We start from the raw sequence: 22953 nt of genomic DNA, 5'->3' as shown, positions 1-22953 counted from the left end.
TTCCCTTTTACCATTTCTGACATTCATTATTTGTGAGACATTGTTGTTGTGATTTTCTTTAGTTCTTTTTTCATTGTTTCTTTCACTTCTTTTAGCATGATTTAATAGTTGATAAAAAGTCTTTGTCTAGTAAATCCACTGTCTGGGCTTTAAGGATAGTTCCTATTAATTTCTTTTTCCCCTGTGTATAGGACATCATTTTTTTTTTTGTTTGTTTCTGTGCATGTCTCATTTTTTTTTGTTGAAATTTAGACATTTTGTACTAATTGTGTTTAGTCTATATTTTTTGTTTTGTGTGCCAATTGAAGTCTTTGTTCCTTTAGCTCAGTAATCAACCAGTGATTCAATGGTCCTTAAGTGTCTAGAACAACAACAACAAAATCCATCCAACTAACTAAAGAAGAAACAGCAACAACAACCAAATACTCCATCTTTGTTGTAGGCCCTGTGTTGTGTGTTTTGCATACCTTCTACAGGACACTGTTTATAACTCTGCCCTAGTCTTTCTGCATGCAGAGTCTGAGTGTCAGCTACAAGTGAGAGCTTAGGGCCTTTTCAGGTTATTTCCAAGTGTACACCGGGACCGCAAACGTTCATGGCTTCTAGATTCTCAGTAATCTTCTCAGAGAACTGGGTGCTTTTCAAAACCCTCCTTCCCTAAAAGTGTCTAAAAGTTCCCTAAAGTGTCTCACTTCTCAATCCTTTCTTCAAACCTTTTTGTGTATTGTTTATCCCAACTGTTATGCCTCACCCCTGGTGGCTGTGGTCACTGAATTTGCTTTTAAATGTATTCAACAAATGCCTCCTCCCCTAGCTTCCAGGTAGCTGTCTTAGTCTAAGATAGAGTTTCAAGTTAGTCAAAATAGAAGCCAACCTTTTCAGCCAGGGGAGCCATGAGAGAGATCAGCGCAACCACAAGGTCTTGTCTGCTTTTCTGGCACAAGAAACTTGTACTGGCATGCATTACGTTGCCTTTAGGACCAATCTAGGGCCAGAGTAAGTTAAAACACTATAAAACTCCTATGGAGGCTATATTTTTCTTAACTGAGCACTTGCCTGGTTGCTGTAAACACTAGATTCATTTGAGGAAGTTTTCATCTGTTTCTTGTTTCCCTAAAATTTACATGTATTATTTTTAAATAGTGATTGGATTTTTCATTTTTTAAAGTTATGGCTGGAAAATGGATAAAAATGATTTCTGTAACTATTATGTTTTCTTCTTCATCATGTTAATTCATGTGGTGAATTACATCAATATTCTAGCATAAATCTATCTTTCAGTCCTGAGTTAAATCCAACTACATAATAATATTATCTATCTTTTATATTACCGGAGATGGTTTGCTAATATGTGCTTAGGATGTTTGAATTTAGAATGAAATAAGCAAGAATGTATACTTTCTGACTCTCTCAAGTCATGGTAGCGCCATGAAAAGAGTTGAAGGTATTCTTTTTCTTTTCTCTAAATAATTTTGCATAAGATTGCAATGAACAGTTCTTTCACTATTTGCTAGAACTTTTCTGAAAAGTCATCTAGATCTAGATCTGGCTTTCTGGGTATAAAAAATAACTTATTATTTTACTGATAAAGGACTACTCAGGCTTTTTTTTAAAAGTTGGTTTTAATAATATATGTGTTCTAGCTATAACACTTAAATTTCCAGATTTATTGTTATAAAGTTGTTCATAGAATTATCCTTTTATTTTTTAAGTTTTCTCTGAATCTGCAGTTGTGCCTCCTTTTTCATTTCCAATACTAATTTATTTTTTCCTTGATTAATCTCGCTAGCAGTTTGTGTTTTTTCATTAATCTCTTCAAACAACCAACTTCTGAATTTTTTGATGCTAACTATGTTATGTTTATTTTCTATTTCTTTATTTTATTTTTAATTTTTTATTATTCCCTTCCTTCTGTGCTTTTTCTTCTCCTCTTTTTTCATTTTCTTTAGTTGTATGGGTAACTCATTAATTTCATGCCTTCCTTTTTTAAAAACTATGATTTTTCTATCTATGACTTTTTCAAAAACATTTTTGTTAATAATTTTGAAGTTTACATTATGGTAAAAAAAAATGTGGTCTGGGAGCTGAGGCTGTAGCTCAGTGGTGAAGCACTTGCCTCACATGCATGAGGCACTGGGTTTAATCCTCAGCACCACATAAAAATAAATGAAATAAAGATATTGTGTCCATCTACACTTAAAAAAATATTTTTTAAAAATGTGGTCTGTACATTAGTAATTCTTTGAAATTTGTGAAGGCTAACTTGATGGTCTAGTTAATTTCTATAAATATTATATGTGGACTTGAATATTTTTTCTGATCATTCTATATTTGTTCATTATATTAATAATCATTATGTTCTTTATGACTTCTATGTTTACTTTTTGTCTCTGTTCTATCAGTTACTAAGAACAGTGTTCTAATCTCTGATTATGATTATTTGTCAGTTTGTCTCTATACAGTTGTGGTTTTTAAGAAAATATTTTTCTAATGTGAAATAATATTAAATAAATAACATTTTCAGATAATTTTCTAGCTCTTCTAACTCAAGTGCTTTTTAAAAACAAATCATAACTATCTCATTGTCATATCTTAATTTTTAAATTGTATCTTGATAGTTTCGATGAAATTTCTAAGATTATTTGTATAATTGTTAATCTGTAACAAAAATAAGAGCTGCTAAATATGAAATACCCCACAGGTGCTGTGCATTGTGCTAGGTAGATGTGTGGGTGTATACACACACATACACACACACACACACATCATAATACTACATACAATAAAAATCCTTTTATCTAACATGATTGGGGCAAGCAGCTGGTTAGTTCACTTACCGAATTGATTGAAGTAAGGAATCAGAGTTGGTCTCAGCACTACAAATAATAATAATAATAATAATAATAATAATAATAATAATAGAATCATTATGAAATGATACCTACTTTAAACATTTTATCAGAACTTAAAATGTGTACATGTATATTCATTCACCAATCTTTATGTATAATTCTGTTCAATGTTGCTTTCTCTTTTCATGCATAAGCAACATCACAATGCTGTCAATAATTCATCAAATCGTCAAGAATTCCTAGTTTCTATTGATGAAAATTGGAAGGAGAACCCAAAGAAATTTTCAAAGCAATATGATCACATAATTGCAGGTTTTTATGACTTTTTAACAAAATTTTATAGTTATCCTGTCCACACCTATTTTAATAACAACTGTTTAGCTTCTCATCTTTACTGAGACAAACTATATAATTTTAGTAACAATTATTATTAGTATAGGTTTGAGGATAAACTCATCTGATTCTTACTTAGTAAACATACACTTCTAATCATTAAAAGCAAAGGGTACAATTATAATAAGAGAGCAGTCATCTAGCTGAGAGGATTCAGTGTGCCGTTGATGTCAGTCATTATTGTACAGAGGCAATGGAGAGAATAAGTTATCTGTCATATTAGTTAAGTAGAAGTCATTTATAAACATGTATATTAATAATTCTTACTAGATTTCTGCAAGGAGTGAATATTATCGCCATTTTTATTTTTATTTATTTATTTTATTTATTTTTTATTATTATCGCCATTTTTAGAAAGGAGATCTAATTTGCCTGAGATTCCTCCCTGCTAGCTTGTTCCTGGAATTATTCCAGTATATTATTCCAACTACAGTCATTCCATAAAGCTGTATGACTTCTCTTTTATAATCTTCATGTGTTTTAATCTCAGATTTACTTCATGTATTGCCCATCATTATGACTTAGTATATAAGATTCTGTAATGTGACACATTGTTTAGACCTCCTTAGTTATTTTTTTATGAAACACTTACTCATGTTTTTCTTTTTATCCTTCTCCATACAGTTTTGGCTTTATCTGGATACTATCTTACCTTTGCTTTTAGGACATCCTTCTTTGGTCAGGTTAGCTTGTTTCTGAGCAAACCATCTCTTTCTAATTCTTGAGAGGTATGTGTTGTCCCTACTCTGCTTAGATTCTAAGCCATCATCTAGAAAGCAAAGTCTTATTCATCATAGATGTGTTACCATTGTTCATTTCCTGTTTCCTCCTTTCTTTTCAAAAGACAGCCTGTGTCTCTAGCTCCTCTGATTTCCTCTCCGTGACTAACTTTTATTTAGTGATGCTTCTTTTTTTCTAATGGTGCCATTCATCCCTATGTGAATCAGCACCAGTGAGATCAGGCTTAACAAGTCTTGAGGTAGCTTTGATGAGCCTCTCACACATTGTAGATAGATGTTCCTAAAGAAAATGTACCTACTGATTAGCCACATCAGAGGCATACAACATTTCAACAGAAGTTATTACCACTACCATCATATCTCTTATCTCCTAGGAGCTTCACTAGTCACTGCTGTTGATTTATGTTTCCTTTCTAGAAGGCCAGGTCCACTGTTTCCAAAATAAACATTGGATTTATAGAGTTTCAGTGTACAGAACTGATACATGTCTCTGGCCCACTTCTTTGTATATTCAGACATCGGATTTTCATATCTCTTGGCACTGTGTTGTATTTTCCTTGGAATTCCAATCCTTACAGACTCCTTTGATAACTCTTAGCACAATGCCTTAATATGTTGACTAATCTTCCAGATTCAGAGTTTATTTATTTATTTTGAGCTACCTCATTCTTTTGTGATCTAATGTGTTCACTTCACTTTGGGCATACTGGGTCCCTATTATCCTTTCTCCAAATAGCTATCATATTGTAATACAGTTAGAAAACAAAGGAACTCTTGAAGAATATTAATGAAATCTTTATCTTTTACACTTTCTTACCTCTGCTATAAAGACAGATTAGCTTATTGGTCTAGACTTTTTGGTAACTATTTTACCAACCCTCTCTCCAAACTCATATCTCACAGACTTCTGTGACTTAGTACATGACCACTTCATCCCTCCAATTATTCGGAATGAAATCCTTGCACGCATACTTGATTCTTATCTTTTACCCCCTCATATACCATATCCAAATTATTTTACAATCATACTTGTTTTTTCCTTCAAAAAAGTATCTAGAAGTGATCACTTCTTACTTCCTCCATGCATGATAAATGAATTAACTTCCAAGGGGAGCCACCAGTGTCCTCTGCCTGTAAAAGTTTTGGGCCATCTATTTTGACCTTCCCAGTGCTCAGATGGAACCTTGATATGAAGGCAGATTAGGGAAAGGGATTCCTGCTCAGCAAGTCGAGAGAGAAAGAGAGAGAGAGAGAGAGAGAGAGAGAGAGAGAGCACACAAATAGAAAGGCCTCAACCCTTGCCACTGAGTAGCTCTAACATAACATTTAAAAAAAATATTTTTTAGTGTTGATGGACCTTTATTTTTTATTCCTTTATTTATATATGATGCTGAGAATTGAGCCCAGTGCCTCACACATATGAGGCAAGCACTCTACTACTGAGCCACAACCCCAGCCCAACATAACATTTTGAAGATGAGAGGAGGGGAAAAAAAAGAGATTGTGTTTTTTAAAGACTTTTTAAATTGAGAAGCTCTTTCATATAATGGTTAAAGAGTATGAAAATTCTCCTTGGAAGTTTTTTTTTTAATTGGTACCAGGGATTGAACCTCTACCACTGAGCCACTTCCCCAGTCCTTTTTTATTTTGAAACGGGGTCTTACTTAGTTGCTTAGGGCCTTATTAAGTTGCTGAGGCTGGCTTTGAACTTGTGATCCTCCTGCTTCAGCCTTCTAAATTGCTGGTATTATAGGTGTGGCCACTGTACCTGGCAAAAGTCTGAATTCAGTAGAGCCAGTTGACCTAGGTCTGAATCCTACCTCTGGCCATGTGGTTCTGGGCAGATTCATTAATTAACTTCTCGGTTTTGCTTTTGTGAAATAGGGATAAAATTAGCACTTATCCTTCTTTTATATAGTTGTAAAGATTAGGTTATTTGGTACATGTAAAGCAATTAAACAGTCCTAATACATAGTTAAGTGTGCAATTTTTTTTCTCCCAGTGCTGAGGGTTGAACCCAGGGCCTTGTGCATGCTTAGGCAAGCACTTTACCACTGAGCTACATCCCCAACTGTGTTTTTTCTTTTTTCTTTTTTTTTAGTGCTGGGAATGGAACCCAGTGCCTCCCACATGCTAAACAAGTGCTCTAACCCTGAGCCTCATTTCCAGAACCCAGCCATTTATTTTTTTAGTTAGTTAATTAATTAATTAATTAATTATTTTTTAGTTATAGATGGACACAATATCCTTATTTATTTATTTTTATGTGATGCTGAGGATTGAACCCAGTGCCTCACATGGCAAGGCAGGCACTCTACCACTGAGCTACAGCCCCCAGCCATTTATTTTTAAGGCCATTTTTCAAAGTAGGATTGTGGATCTTAGTCTTTCTGATAGCACAGGGAGTTACAAACATTTTAGCGGTGAACCATGTCTGTTTCTCTGTCTTAGGGTTCTCTTTCCTTGACCAATTGAGAACTGTTAAGAAAGCACAGCTACACATTAAGTGCATTCAGCTCCACAGAATTAGTGAATCAGTGAACCAGAACTAGAGCTGGAGTAGTCTTAAGGTCTCGATGTATTGCCATTCTATCCATTCTTTTACTCCTGCACTGCAACAGGATGATTCATCCACATTTAGAGAAAGATGGGAGTTTATTTTCAGAACAACATACTAGTCTTCAGTATGAATTTCATAACGGATGTTGCACATTGGTTTTCACCTAGAGCTTTCATTAGACATAGAACTGACCAGAGAGGAGATACTACCAAAGATAATATTATTTACTTGATATCTTTTTAGAGAGGCCTATTAACAATTACTTCTAGGTATATGAATGTTTCTTAATATTCTTTTTTTTTTTTTTTTTTTGGTGGTGCTGGGGATTAGAATCCAAGGCCTTGTACATGCAAGGCATGCACTCTACCAGCTGAGCTATATCCCCAGTCCTTCTTAATATTCTTTCTAAACAAACACTCAGGAATGTGTGAACAAGTGCAGCAGCAATTAAGTGACAAAGAACAAGGTGTTCATATGTCCTGTCTATTAAAAATTAACTAGCAGCATGGGTGGGAATAAGGCAGGCCAGAGGCCAGAGTTAGGTTTAAGAAGCTCATTTGTTTGGTGCCCAGCCTGAGAACAATTGACTGACTATTCCCTTTTTCTCACTATTTCTATGCTTCTATATTTGTTTGTTTGCTGCTCTGTTTATTTTTCTATAACTCCATTCATTCTTGATATTTTCCCCTCACCTATTTCTAATGTCCTTCTTCCATTACATTTTTTCTTGGTACCATATCCCTGACAATCATTATCTGGAGTGGAAGAGAGGCTGACTAGACCTTCACATTCAAAATCAGAAAATTCTTAAATCCTCCTTTTTCTGTTAGCATCAATTATTATCTTCAATTATGGAGAGCCATGAATGCTCACTACTGCTAATCTAATTAAGTGACAAAGAACAAGATGTTCATATGTCCTGTCTATTAAAAATTACCTAGCATGCTACAGGGACACTGCTACATCGATGTTCATAGCAGCACAATTCACAATAGTAAGACTGTGGAACCAACCTAGATGCCCTTCAATAGATGAATGGATAAAAATAATGTGGCATCTATACACAATGGAGTATTACTCTGCATTAAAAAATGACAAAATCATAGAATTTGGAGGGAAATGGATGGCATTAGAGCAGATTATGCTAAGTGAAGCTAGCCAATCCCTAAAAAACAAATACCAAATGTCTTCTTTGATATAAGGAGAGTAACTAAGAACAGAGTAGGGAAGAAGAGCATGAGAAGAAGACTAACATTAAACAGGGATGAGAGGTGGGAGGGAAAGGGAGAGAGAAGGGAAATTGCATGGAAATGGAAGGAGACCCTCAGGGTTATACAAAATTACATATAAGAGGAAGTGAGGGGAAAGGGAAAAATAATACAAGGGGGAGAAATGAATTACAGTAGAGGGGGTAGAGAGAGAAGAGGGGAGGGGAGGGGAGGGGAGGGGGATAGTAGAGGATAGGAAAGGCAGCAGAATACAACAGACATGAGTATGTCAATATGTAAATCAGTGGAAGTGTAACTGATGTGATTCTGCAATCTGTATACGGGGTAAAAATGGGAGTTCATAACCCACTTGAATCAAAGTGTGAAATATGATATATCAAGAACTATGTAATGTTTTGAACAACCAATAAAAAAAAGAAAAAAAAATTACCTAGCAGCATGGGTGGGGATAAGGCAGGCCAGAGGCCAGAGGTAGGGTTTAAGAAGATATCAAGTAAAGAATATTATCTTTGGTAGTATCTCCTCTATGGCCACGAAAGTAGTACCATTATGAGAACCTTCTAGCCGCTTTTTCAAAATCTTCAATTATGGAGAGCCATGAATGCTCACTATGAGAGCACTACTGCTCTTTTGGGTATGATGATTTTTCACTGGGTGTTGCAGGATGGTTGGCATTCCTGGCTTCAGTGTCAAGTGCCATTAACATATTGCCAATCATTGTGACCACCAAAAATGACTTCATATATTTCCAAACAACCTACAAAGTAGTGATATAGCACAAACTGCTAGAGAGGCAATTAGAAGCATATCACCCAAATATTGGACCCAGCTGCTCATTATTAACCATTGTGTATAATTTGATGGAGCAACTTAATTGCCTAAGTATTTGTGTGTAGGAAAAATGTAGCTATTATGGCCACTAAAGTGATACCATTATGAGACCCTTCTAACCACTTTTTCAAAATCTAAAATGTTAGAAAATCTAAGATCTCTATTGGTAGGTTTTACATACACACGAAATATTTTCTTAAAGGAATATATTAGGTTTTCATAAAGTTATTGGTTTATGAAATGAATATGTACATGTGAGCTTTAACTTTCTCAAAGTATATTCGATTTTAATTTATAGGATTAAAGTAACTCTTTTTTAAAGTGATTTAAAAATATAATACAAAGCACATGTATACTTCAGAATCTCTTGTACTAATGATTTTAAAAAATTTTTTTTAGTTGTAGATTGACACAATATCTTTATTTTTTTTTTAATGTGGTGCTGAGGATCAAACTCAGTGCCTCACACATGCCACAAAAATGCTCAACCACTGAGCTACAACTCCAGCCCCTTGTACTAATGATTTTTCAAACTGTACTTTAAAGGGACTGGAGTTGTGGCTCAGTGGTAGAGTGTTTGCTTAGCATGTGCGAGGCACTGGGTTTGATCCTCAGCACCACATAAAAATAGATAAATAAAATAAAAAACTGTACTTTAAGAGTTTGATGTTATAGTTTGTTAATGTTATATAAATAATTATTATAACTTTTCTTCTTCCTTTTACATTTCAGAGAAAACATTTTGAAGAAAACTGGACACAGTCTGAGCAAAATCAAACAGAAGAGAAAAAGAAAAAGAAACAAAAAGCATAATAGTATTACTGAAATTATGGATGAAAACTCATTTGAAACCTTAAATTATCTTAAAATAGGAGATCAGGTCCCAAATGAAGAGGAAGATTTTGAAGAGAATGAAAGAGAATCAGTGTGTCCCTTCACTGGTGGCCTACAAAATGTAGTAGGAAATTTTGTGAATGGCTATAAAGAAAAAAGTCAGAAAAGCACAGATCCTGAAGACAGTTTTCCAAATGTTATATCTATAGTTGAGTTGGACAAGACACCAGATAATTACTTCCCTAAGGAAAATGATGACTTGTTTCTAACTTTGTCATCAATCCCAAATGAAGGCTCTGTAACTCGTCCAACAGGGGCTCAAAATCTTTCCTATTTAACAAGGGATGAATCCTTGGGTATGAAGATAGAAAAGCATGTTGGAAATAGGCAAAACTTATCATTAGACACCCAGGAACTATTTGCTGATAAAACCCCATGTTCATTTATGCAGAAAAGAGAGATGGCAAATAAAAGTCTCTCAAATGAACCAATTCTGTGCCATCAACGTGGATCCCAAACTTCAGATAATGTTTTAAGAGAGGAACAAGGAGTGCATACAACTAAAAACAATTATTGGGCTTTTTTCACAACCAATTCATCTGAAGAATTACAACGAGGCTGTGAAAGACAATCCTATTTTGGTAGCTGGCCTGAGGGACCGCATAAGTTTGTATGTGAACAGAGACCAAAGAAAGATAGATCACGTAAACTGACCCATCCTGACAGTGGAGAACAGTTGATTAAATTAATCTCCACTTCTGAAGGAGTATCAGGACCAGGAAGTGGTCCAGAAACATTGACAGAGGAGAAACTACTGATAGAAAATGAAGATTTGTCACATCCAACTGAAACTATAGATTCATTCATGAAAACAGACACAAGTATCCTCAGCAGCTACTTATCTCAACTGGACATCACCCAAAGTGCCTTACAATCAACAACTAATAAGAAAAGGAGAGAGAATAGGATTTTAAATTTGGTACCAAACTTACTGGGACAGAGTCATTTCAATGCAAAAGAAGGGGAGAAATGTGGCCTGTTACCTAAAAACTTTGGATTGAACATTATTTGGGGAGAAATAAAAGATAGAATTTCAGAAATCAATAACCAAGAAGAGAATGAGCAAAAAGTTATGATCTTTGATCATCATTCATTGTGGTTTTACCCTGATATTATCAAAGATTCATTTCTAAATATTGGTGGAAATTTTTATTCTCACTACTTGTCATTTAGTAGACTAGGGTATGCTCTGTATTTTTACAGAAGCCCTATTCCTTCTCTTGTGTTGCATTATATATCTAGCTTTTGGATGGTATCTTTTACCAACAAAAAAACGTTTTTGACTTTCAAATCACAAACAATAGGCAATAAGCTAAAAGAGGTAGGGTTTATTTCTTCAGAAATTTTAATTAGGCAACCTGATACTTTGTGCTCTTTGAGGGGTACCTCTGAAAGATTTGGTGAAAAGCTGAAGAGATGGGAAGAATCTAAGCCATTACAGTGTTTACCAACTGAGGACCTCCAAGATTTAACAAGCACTGATTTTAATACCTTTGAGCTTCCATTATCAAAAGGATTTGCCTTTCAACTAGTAACGCTTTTTGGATCTCCTGGAGTTCCAATGGGTAAATTGCTTTCATTTACCAACAATAAAAGGTCCATGTGCAGTAAATTCTTATTTTTTTATATATCATATATATATATATATATATATATATATATATATATATATATATAAATGGATAGATAGATATTTTATTTGTCATATATGCGTGTGTATATATATGTGTATGTGTGAGTGTGTGTATATATATTTTTATTTTATTTTTTATTTATTTTTTTGTGGTGCTGGGGATTGAAACTAGGGCCTTGTACATGTGAGGCAAGCACTCTACCAACTGAGCTATATCCCTAACCCCTGTCATATATATTTATATATAAATTTTACACATGAAAATTTTAAGTGCCTATTCCAAAAACAACCAAGAGTAAATTTAAAGGGCAAATGGAAACTAAAAAGAAAAGCAAAAAGAACCATTTATAGCACAAAATAAAGCACTAATATTCTCTTTAAAAAATTATTTGCTATCTTATTGAATTTGGAGAGTTCTTATATATTCTGGAAACAGATATATACTTTAAAACTATTTCCATCTGTCTATGGTATCTTCTTGTCCTATTCATTAAGTGTCTTCTAAAGAGTAGAAGTTTTTAATAATGATGAAGTCAAATTTATCATTGCTGTCTTTTATAAATTGTGGTTTGAGTTTTAACCAAGAAATCTTGGGGTACCCCTGGCTTAAAAAGTATTTTTCCTATCTTCTCCTGAAAGTGTTTCAGTTTTGTATTTCACATTTATATTTATGATCCATTTTTAGATTGTGAACATGATATAAGGAATCGATTGAAGTTTTTCTTTTTCTAAAGTATGGATATTTAGTTTTAGGACCATTTAGTGAGAAGACTTTCCTTTCTCCACTCAATTGAATTTGTACCCTTATTTAAAACAAGTTTATGTATACAATTATTTTTTTTAATTTTTTCCATAGATTTATTGGGGTAAAACAGAAGTCAATAAAATATACATATTTGAAGTATGCAATTTGATCAGTTTTGACATGTATGTAACCTATACAATCAATATTAAACTCATTTCCATTACTTTTTTAAAATTTGAAATCATGCAGACTGTGTTTTCTGCAGTAATATTCTTAATAGAAAGTGCTCTCATAAGTCAATAAGAAAGCAAGTAAATTCTTAAGTTGTTTCTACCTGGTGTTAGTGATTTCATGTAATTTATTGGTTGTGTGATAACTTTCAACCCCCAAAATGAGGACCCTTAGTTAGGGAACTTTGCCTTTTACAGTTCCCATCCCTTGCCACCAAAATAGTCTTCATAAATGTCATTGAGTGCCTAGAATATTTGGACTCTCCATTTAAGTAGACACTGAGAAGAATGAAGGATGAGGCAGACATACATGACCATGTAACAGAGATGGGCTGCTTTATTATTACTTTTTTCAAACTTTCTACTTTTTACCTTTCCCTTGTTTGGCACATGGCCCTTTTCTCATGCACAATTTTGGCTCCCAGATATGAGATTAGTAAAGTAGAGATAGCAAAGATTAAATGACAAAGACGTTGGAAATAGTTGAATGTATTTTTTAAAGATTGAGAAGGGTTCTAACAAGATGAGGAGAGAGTTCAAGTAGTTAGAAATGTTTTCAAGTTGACTAGTTGAACTCTCTCCTAATCTCTTAAGAATGTTATTTTTGGGGGCTGAGATTTGTAGCTCAGTGGTGAAGCACTTGCCTCACATATATGAGGCACTGGTGCTGATCCTCAGCACCACATAAAAATAAATAAAAGTGATAAAGGTATTGTGTCCATCTACAACTAAAAATATATATTTTTTTAAAAAGAAAATATTTTTTGGAAATGAAAAATCCACCTGTGAATAAAACAAGGGAATATATGATTATCAATATTCTAAGTAAATTTATATTTAATAATGATCATATTTAAGATGCTAACTGTCCTATAGAGGAAATGGAACACAAATCCCAACTTTTCCTTCTCTATTACTCAATACCTGATGCTTTCCTAGTACTCTTCCTTAGGAATAGGTTAAGAGCCAAGAAGCCAAAGTTCCAATCCCTGGAACTTTGTTCTCCAGTTCTTTTGGATCTTCCTGTTCTCCTTTACCTACTTGGGTTCCCACACCATGCTGTCTCTCAAAACATGTCCTCCCTGGTTTTTCACTTTGCCCCTAAACTTATGATATTCCAGATAAACTTGGTCCCAGGAACTCAGACCAAAAATTGCCTAAGTCTCAGTTCAGGGGTCATAATTATCAATCTAGTTTTGATATTCTGATATCACATTGAACATACTTGTTACCTTTATGAAAAACTGCAATTTTTCTATCCTAATAAATGTGCCAACAAGCAAACCAAAAAAACCCCTCGATTTTTAAAATTTAAAATGCATGAGATGATGAAGTCAAACAACAACAAGTGCTGGCGAGGATGTGGGGAAAAGGGTACTCTTGTACACTGCTGGTGGGACTGCAAACGGGTGCGGCCAATTTGGAAAGCAGTATGGAGATTCCTGGGAAAGCTGGGAATGGAACCACCATTTGACCCAGCTATTGCCCTACTCGGACTATTTCCTGAAGACCTTAAAAGAGCACACTACAGGGATACTGCCACATCGATGTTCATAGCAGCACAATTCACAATTGCTAGACTGTGGAATCAACCCAGATGCCCTTCAATAGATGAATGGATAAAAAAAATGTGGCATTTATATACCATGGAGTATTACGCAGCACTAAAAAATGACAAAATCACGGAATTTGCAGGGAAATGGATGGCACTAGAGCAGATTATGCTTAGTGAAGCTAGCCAATCCCTAAAAAACAAATACCAAATGTCTTCTTTGATATAATGAGAGCAACTAAGAGCAGAACAGGGAGGCTGAGCAGGAAGAAAAGATTAACATTAAACAGAGACATGAGGCGGGAGGGAAAGGGAGAAAAAAAAGGGAAATCACATGGAAATGGAGGGAGACCCTCATTGTTATACAAAATTATATATAAGAGTTTACGAGGGGAATGGGATAACAAACATGGAGGGAAATGAATTTCAATAGATGGGGTAGAGAGAGAAGATGGGAGGGAAGGGGAGGGGGGATATTAGAGGATAGGAAAGGTAGCAGAATACAACAGTCACTAATAGGGCATTATGTAAAAATGTGATGTGTAACCGATGTGATTCTGCAATCTGTATTTGGGGTAAAAATGGGAGTTCATAACCCAATTGATTCTAATCTATGAAATATGATTTGTCATGAGCTTTGTAATGTTGTGAACATCCAATAAAAAAAAATAAAATAAAATGCATGAGAAGCTAATTTTTGAGGCTTTCTCCTTGCTTTTTAATTCTTAGCCAAGAATAAACCTTCACTGCTAAAAAATAAATATAATGAATAAATGAATGAAATATGTTTGTTTTGAAGAATTTTAAGACATTTTAGGCCGGGGATCTTAGTTCACGGTTTATATTTTGAAATTACATGCAAATTTTTTTGGTATTATTTTGTGCCCCTTTCTTGGTAGAAGTCCATAGATTTTATTAGCTTCTCCTAGAGGTCCATGACTCAGAAAGATTAACCCTTACTGCCTTAGATCAGTAAGAAAAAGCAAGAAGTCCCAGGTGTAAAGATTCTAAACCTCTTCCTCTCTTGAATCTACAGTGATCAAGCATCCATTAATTAGACTTCAAAAACTTCTTAAAGGAAATAGACCTTATTCATCAAATAGTTTACTTTCTAACTGGGGAAACAAAAATAACAAAATAAAATTACTGCACATAGAAAATATACATGACAAGCTTATGCATATTTTATGAGCGAGATTAGCAGTGTTAAAGGGATTGTTGAAGAGAAGATGGGATTGTGGTTTTGTTTGGGATCCTTTCAATATGAAAGTGAATTATAAACAGTCTTTATACAAAAGAAAAAGAATATGGCTTGAAAAACAAGCAAAGAGAAAGAATTTCACATTTGAAAATGGCATGTGCTTACAAAAAGGGAGAGAAAGAAACTCTTAAGTGGAGGCTATAAACTGATTTGCTTGGCTAAATTGGAAAGCCAAGCCATGATGTATGATCAGTGGCCTTGTAAATAAGTCAGGGAACTCAAATGAATCCTAGTAAAAGAAAAATAATTTTTGTGGTTTGGCATGGCTGATGTTGTATGTTATGGTTGTGTGTTAATGTTTGGACTTGTTTATGAGCTTCTTCATTTTGAGGAAAATTTCCCCCAGACACTCATATGGAAGAAACAATTTTCAGGAAGACTAAATTTGCTATAGCTGAAATGCTTAATACGTGTCACAGAAAAGGATGACTATTTAAATTTTATGCCTTGAGACAGTACCACTTAAAGCTATTATATATGTGTATGTCTTTATGTATATATATTTTTACTTAATGAGAGTATGGACTATGATACATATCATTTTATATATGTACTTAATAAGGATTTTATTTTAGTCTGGATACTGTTTACTAATAGAAGTCTGAGACAGACTCTTGATTTAGCCATCTTCAAAATCAGAGTGTTAATGTTATAGCAGCCTACATTGCATATCTTCACATTTAGGGTGAAAAATCTGTGTGACATTTGAGATGAAATTTGTTTCTCCTTTTTTTTTTTCACAGAATCCTTATTACCTGATGACTATATTATTCCCCTTGACTGGAAAACACTGAAGATGATCTATTTGCAATGGAAGATGTCAATAGAGGTATATTTTTATAGCTTTCACAGAAGATCTTCTCTTACCTGGTTTTTTAAAACTTGAAATCAGAACCTAGCAAGGGCCTAAAGCAACTTAGCAAGACCCTGTCTCAAAAAATAAAAAGCCTTGGGGATATGGCTCAGTGGTTAAGAACCCCTGGGTTCAATTTTCAGTACAAAATAAAAATTAAAATTGGAGAAAATCTGTTCATTACACGTAACAGAGAAGTGCTACATCCATTATATTAAATTAGAAGATGATGGGGTGTAGTGAGAAGGAATTATTTTTAAAACGAGAAAAAGAATGTGTGGGGCTGGGGATGTGGCTCAAGTGGTAGCGCGGTTGCCTGGCATGCGTGCGGCCCGGGTTTGATCCTCAGCACCACATACAAACAAAGATGTTGTGTCCGCCGAAAAACTAAAAAATAAATATCAAAAATTCTCTCTCTCTCTCTCTTTTTAAAAAAAATTCTCTCTCTCTCTCTTTAAAAAAATTCTCTCTCTCTCTCTCTCTCTTAAAAAAAAAGAATGTGGGGATGAGTAGATAATATATGCAAGTTTTCTTTTAACTTTTCCCAAGAGAAAGTCGTATTAAATTCCCTTTGTTGAAGTGTGTGCACATCAACACTGTGTATGATTAAGGTATCCATTTTGGGAGAGCCCTTTCTTCTTCATTATATTTTTTCTCCTATCCAGTCCTTAATATTATCCTGTTATAGAATAACAGCTACAAATTAGATTTATATTTACTTGACTTGGAAGTATCTCATTATTGGATTGATTTGTTGGTCCATAGTGGAAGACATGCCTATTTTTGAGGGCTGTTCATTTTCCAGGAGGCTGGAGGAGGACTGGCGTAGACAATTAGAAAGATGATGATGGAAACTGGAAAAGCCAGACTCTAACATGATGGGGGTGAGGGGGGTTCTGTTTATGTTAATTAATAGTGATTTGAATGAGCCCAGAGGCATTGCTAGGGATACATTTTGAAATAAATAGTAAAGTGGAAGTTTAGTGAAACATTATATAACTAATAATTTAGAAGCATAGGTATTTTTTACTTGTTCATATAAGTACTGCTGCAGTAAGCTACATTTGTTTTGTGTTTCCATACAGTAAAATCAAATATATATTTTTATGCTTCTTATTTCTCTTTATTCTCCATAGAGATCTTATTACTACTTACACACACACACACAAAACAATACTTTAAATATTTGTATTGATATTTGTGATTGTGTTGCTGTTTTATCATTTTAGGAATGTCTCTGTGTAGAGTAAAATGACAGTGTAAATTTAAACACAATGCCAAATGTTTTTTTTTGCCAAATGTTAATCATTATTTTATGTATTTGATAATTTCTAGAAAAGACAGAAGAAGATTGGTTAGAAAGAATTCTTGAATTGTAAGTATTACTTATTCCAGAGACCTATGTATGATCAGAGTGAATATTGACGTTATTTGGTTGTAATAGCTCATATGTACCACAGTAGAAGAGTAAGATCTAAAAAATGCAGTTTGTTACCATAGCAACCCTGTGTGCTATTGCGCATGATGCTTTTATTTCCTTTAAATGTAGATATTTTTGTGAAATACAACAAAGCTTAGATTGTTGCTCCCAAATTTATTTTCCCACTTTATTGGTTAGAACATATTTTAGAGCATTCTCAAAACACAAAATTTATGAGAAATCTCCCCCGGGGTTGGTATGTGAGCAGGCCTAGGAATTAAGGATTGTAGGTTATATTTAAATACGTCAGAAATTAAATACTTCAGATTCAGAAAGGAGAAAATGTATAGACATATTCATGTTATATTTTAAACTTGATATCAAGTTGACATTAAAATAAACACATTGCACTTTTCCCCCCCAAATGCCTAAATTATGAAATAAACACAGCTGCTACAATTTCAGTGTATATGTGTCAATTTGATAAGAATTGAATGCATTGTGATTTACCATATGTTTTCTTTCTTAATTATAACTCTTACTTCTAAGAGTATTCTATATTTTCATTTCTCATATACCCAATAAAAATATTTTTGTTTCCTTTAAACCTGCTTCTGCTGAAAAAAGAGGGAAAAGAACTAAAGATTTAGGGTAAGAGTTTAGAGATTTGGAAGGGCCACATATGGATGAGATAAGAGGTGAGGAATTCTCAAGAAAGGAGGGGAAGACATTCATTCATTTATCCAACAGATATTTATTGAGTTGCCTCAAGCCAGATATCGTTTTATATTCTGAGGATATGGCAGTGAAAACATTCCTGCTCTCCTGAAATTTATGTTATAGGGATGGAAGTTAGGAAAGGACTATTTTCCTTCCCTAGCCTGAGATGGCCCCAATATTACAAGATATTAGTAAAAGCAGCATGAGTAACCATGGCTGTGTTTGGCTATGGTTAACTCAAGAGTCTTCTGTCTGCTAAATATGAATATTTTGTGTCAAGGGCACTTTTTACACCATAATTTTGATTTTGATGTTAATCTTTTTCATGCATTCCAAAGTGCCCTCTACGGACTGGACCTCACTCACATTAAATTCTTAATTTTCTTTTACTTTGTCAGGACATTTTGTGAGTGTTGTAACTATGTGCATTTTTTTTATAATTGAGAAAGGGTCTCCCTATTTTGTGTTTGGCATAACGTGGGTCTTAAAGGGTAAATAGAAATTTAGAAAGAGGGAACTAAGTAGGAGGAAAGTCCCGTTTGGCTCTGGGAGCCCCCAAGGTCTTGCCTATTTCAAAATGCACTCCTTGATGGTTGTAAAATATTGATATTGTGGCACTCCTTTGTGTTGGAGGGGTGTTGGAGAGAATGGATTTCCATTTTCAAACTACTGCTGCCTGGCTGTGTGTTTTAGTTAGTTTTGTGACACTAACCAAAAGACCTGAAGAGAACAACTTAGAGGAGGAAAAGCTTATTTTGACTTAGGGTTTCAGAAGTTCAGTTCATAGCACTGGCCCAAGATGAAACAGAGCATTGTGGTGGAAGGGCATGGCAGAAGGAAGGTGCTCAGGATATGACAACCAGGAAGCAGAGGGAGAGAGTTCTGCTCACCAGGGACAAAATATAAACCCCAAAGGCGCACCCCCAGCTTCTTCTAGCCACACCCTATCTGCCTGTAATTACTGCCCAGATTCATCTACCAATTAAGTTAAGGCTCTTATAACCCAGTCATTCCACCTCTGAACATCATCTCACATGTGAACTTTTGGGGGATACCTCATATCTAAATTATAACACTGTGTTATCTTAAACAAATCACCTTCTTTTTTTTCAGATTTTCTATTATTCTTTTTTTTTGTACCATACGATTTATTTTTATTTTTTTTAGTCATACATGACAGCAGAATGTATTTTGACATATAATACATACATGGAATGTACATACATCAATCGTATTGTCTATTCTATTCTGCTGCCCAACAAATTACCTTCTCAGAGCCTCAATTTCTTTACGTATAAAAATAGGTTTATAATACCAACCTGTCATAGAGATATTAAATGAGGAATAAATGCAATAACTTATACAAATTATTTTGCATGGTTCCTTCTGCTAAATACCTCCTTGAGTGAAAGCATTGCTAAATGTTCCCTAGCACAGTAGAAATTGTGTTATCTGGGAGAGGAACTTCTGACCCAGTAAACTTGTTAATGCATGTGCTTGAATTAGTGATATTAACTTTTTGTTAATTAAATAACTAGACTTCAGGGAATACTATAAAGAACAAGTTTCAATTTAGGAACAGGTGGTTGGGAAATGTCTGTGGGATGGGCTCATATATGTGGGTAGGACCAGATGAAGTGTGGACTGAGGGGATGGTATACAGTGCTAAATGCCAGCTGAGTGCTATAACTAGGGCAGCAAACACTGGGAATCGGGAAACAAACTCTGTTCCTCTCATCATTTTTCTGGGTTTGTGTTTGTTTATAGCTGAGTCCTCCCGTTTTCACAGTGATTCTGAAGACCCTGATCACCTGCTCAGCACTGACCTGAAGAACTCTTTTCAGGGTTGGACCCATTGGATACCAAAAGTGGTTTGGATAATCTGTCCAACTATTCTTGATAAGTTATCTGAATAATAATAAAAAACTCAACAGAAGAGGTAACCATTTAAGTATTTTATTATTAATTTTGAAGATGTTTGACATACTTTTATGTTACAGAAGAATAAGGTACAGAAAATTTGAGGAACTGTTTTTTAAAAATTGCATCAGGATCAGAAGTGTAGGTCTTATATCAGACTATTGGCCTGAGATTTCATTTCTAGAATTCTGAAATCCAAAAAGCTCTAAAAACCAGAATCGTTTCTGTTTTGTTTTTCCAATTTTTTATTGTGGTAAAATACACAATAAAATTTATCCTCTTAACCATTCTGAAGGTATAATATCCCACCATCACCATCATCCATCTCTAGAACTCTACATTTTATAAAACTGCAACTCTGTACCCATCCATTAAACATTGCCCCAGTCTCTGTACCCTTAGCCCCTGGCAAACACTGCTTTGTTTTAAAAATAAGTTTAGAATTAAAACTAAGTTGACAGCTAAGCCTGACTCAAATTGATTAATTTTACTCCTGATTTATCCCCATGTGGTATGTATTTGAGTATATTCATATATTTTGCTTCAGAAATATTAATATATTTAATTATTAGGGACTTCCCCAGATCCCACTGGAAATATAAAGTAATACGTGTTCTTATATGTATTACTTCAACAAGCAAACACTTTCTGAGTTCTGAAACATATCAGACCTCTGGGATTTGGTTAGGGATTGTAGGACCTATAATATACTAAGGTTACTAGTATTGTTTTATTATTTAAAATTCTGTTTTAGTTTAGCTGACCTTAAGATCTGAAAATTCATTTTTGAAAAATATAAACTAAGGGGCAATTTTCTACTCATTCAACATTGTAGCCTGCCGCAGTCTGGCTGGGCACAATTCAGGAGCCACTTGTCAAAAGAAACGAACTTTATTTTTAGGACCACACAGGCCAAACAAAATAGCTCCTCAGGAAAAACCTTCAGAGCCTAAATGCCACCACTAGCTTCCCACAAGCCTCTCCACCTCCCCCACTCCTCCTGCTCTTGAGGCCCATTGGCTGGGTCACGTGGGTGGAGCCAAAAAAGTCCCCCAATGAGCAGCTCCATGGTCTGAAAGGGCGGGGGAAACAGCCCAATGAGCATCACCGCAGAGGAGCCAATCAGTTGGCAGCTAGAAGTTGCTGGCGCCGCTGTGAGCCAATCATCAGCTGGCAGCTGGAAGTTTGCTGACAGCTGGAAGTTTGCTGGGGCCCCTTCGGCTGTGGCTCTCAACAGTAGACATTTGCTTAAATCCCCCATTTTCAGGAAGCATGTTCAACCTGTCTTAAGCCCCTCTTAGAGGATCCTTTGTTTTTACCTTCTCCAAATGATACCCCTGTAGGTGTGGGGGAGGGGGGTGTTTGTTTGCTGGGGGGAGTATGCTGGGATCAAATCTAGGCCTAGGCCTTGTGTGTGCACTACCACTCACATGTCCCAGTCCTGATGTCTGTTTCTTAAACAGATTTTGAACTCCTTTTTGGTTTAGAGCCCTACCGCCATCTCTAGATCTTCCAATTCCTGGGATTTAACCACTGCCTCCCCAAACCTCCCAAACTAACCTTCTTTACATTTTAGTATGGGAGGTTTTAAGGAGGGGGTGAAAGTTAAATGCTTATGTTCAATCTGCCATCTTTATTAAATATTTATTTATTTGCTTTGTTTAAAGTAGCTCAATATTTTCTGTATGTTTATTTTGTATACTTTCTGTATGTTCATCTTTTCTTGACAGAGACCCTAGTCTTCAGTGTTTGGTGGTCCTCTTCAGGCTCCTAGAGCTATTGTGAAAGTATACTTGCCTTTGGCCCAGAATGTGATTGTTTTAGCACAGATCTGACTGGCATTAGTGTTGTGACATATTCTGCATTACTTTTCTTTCTTGTTTGTCTTCCCCTAATGTCTTCCTCAGGCTTCTAGAGGAAGGATGAGGAAAGAGCCAGGAGGGAAGCAGAATCAGGGGAAGGGGAAGGACAGCAAATCAGGAGTGAGTGGGACTTTGGCATTTGACAAATTATTGCTTTCTTATGTACTTTCAACAGGAAAGCATCTGAGGCTTTCTGGTTAATATATTAGAATCTGCAATATCATAACTATACCTAAGGATAGTATTAGAAATATTTAATGATGGGTATGTTGTGGGCAGTGACCAGTTATGAAGCACCTTTATGCTGTGCTGATGTGTATGTATGTATGTGTGTATATATATATATATATACACATCTATCTATCTCCAGGCTTATACTTGGGTATAGCATGCCCCAGCTTTCTACAACTATCTCCTGCTTTTATTGCCTTTCCCTAATTTCTGGAATGGAGCTTTAGAGAAATGGGTTTGGGCTATTCTTCCTCCTTCCAGGCTCCCTCCATGAAGCTTAGACCCTGTGCATAGTGGCAATATTAGATGCTGTGGAATTGGAAGGTAATGGTCCTTCCCATAGGGGAAGTCTCTGTTATAAGAGTGAAATATGGAATTCAGAAGTGTGTGTGTGTGTGTGTGTGTGTGTGTGTGTGTGTCTTGGGGGTGTGGGTATGTTATCAAAACCAGACTTAGCCAAAGGAGATTTCTGTACTGGCATATTTATCTACTAGTTTTTCTTACCTCCCCTTCTCCTTCTCTTCCTTCTTTTTTTTTTTTTTTTTTTTTTTTTTTTTGAGATAGGGTCTCGTTATACTCTCAAATAACTGGGACTACAGGTGTACACCACTGCACCTGACTTCAAGTTTATTTTCTTTATGTCCATAATAGTAATGGTTTCTAGTATACAAAGGTGAGATTGTAGCAGTTGTCACATGATAGAAAAATGGACCCTAGAGCTGAAAAGCTGGTTATGTAAACAGAGTGTACTAATGAGTGTTTTATTATAGGTATTCTCTAAAAGGTATCCACCTATCTGGAGACTGTCACATAGTTGGACTGTGGAGTTGTCCATCAGATGATCTGAAAACAGCTAACAGCAAGGCTGTTCTCAGATCTGTAAGATTACGATTACTTACTCTGTTTATTCCTCACCTGACACTATATACTATCTGGTTCAGTGTTTTTTTTGTGGTGCTCCAGGTTGAATCTACAGCGTCATGTATACTAGGCAAGTGTTTTACCATTGAGCTATACCCCAGACCTC

At 35.1% G+C, this 22953-nt stretch overlaps 1 protein-coding gene across 7 annotated transcripts in view; it reads left to right on the top strand.

Annotated features, from left to right (window-relative positions):
• LOC308648106 (NEDD4-binding protein 2-like 2) overlaps nucleotides 1-22040 on the top strand; it is a 90357-nt gene extending 68317 nt beyond the window's left edge. For 3 of the 7 annotated variants that reach the window (XM_081292807.1, XM_081292808.1, XM_081292806.1), the window contains exons 4-7: nucleotides 9338-11064; nucleotides 15664-15749; nucleotides 17109-17148; nucleotides 19681-22040. In XM_081292807.1, coding sequence (XP_081148933.1) covers nucleotides 9338-11064; nucleotides 15664-15749; nucleotides 17109-17132 — 1837 coding nt within the window. In that variant the 3' untranslated portion in view covers nucleotides 17133-17148; nucleotides 19681-22040. The remainder of the gene's footprint in view (nucleotides 1-9337; nucleotides 11065-15663; nucleotides 15750-17108; nucleotides 17149-19680) is intronic. The other 4 variants (XM_081292809.1, XM_081292805.1, XM_081292804.1 and 1 more) reach the window with 3 other exon arrangements.
• The last annotated feature ends 913 nt before the right edge of the window (nucleotides 22041-22953 follow it).

Source organism: Spermophilus citellus, assembly GCF_964194105.1.
Source record: "Spermophilus citellus genome assembly, chromosome: 1".
In the NCBI taxonomy this organism is placed as follows: domain Eukaryota; kingdom Metazoa; phylum Chordata; class Mammalia; order Rodentia; family Sciuridae; genus Spermophilus; species Spermophilus citellus.
This window is presented reverse-complemented; position numbering and strand designations above follow the sequence as displayed.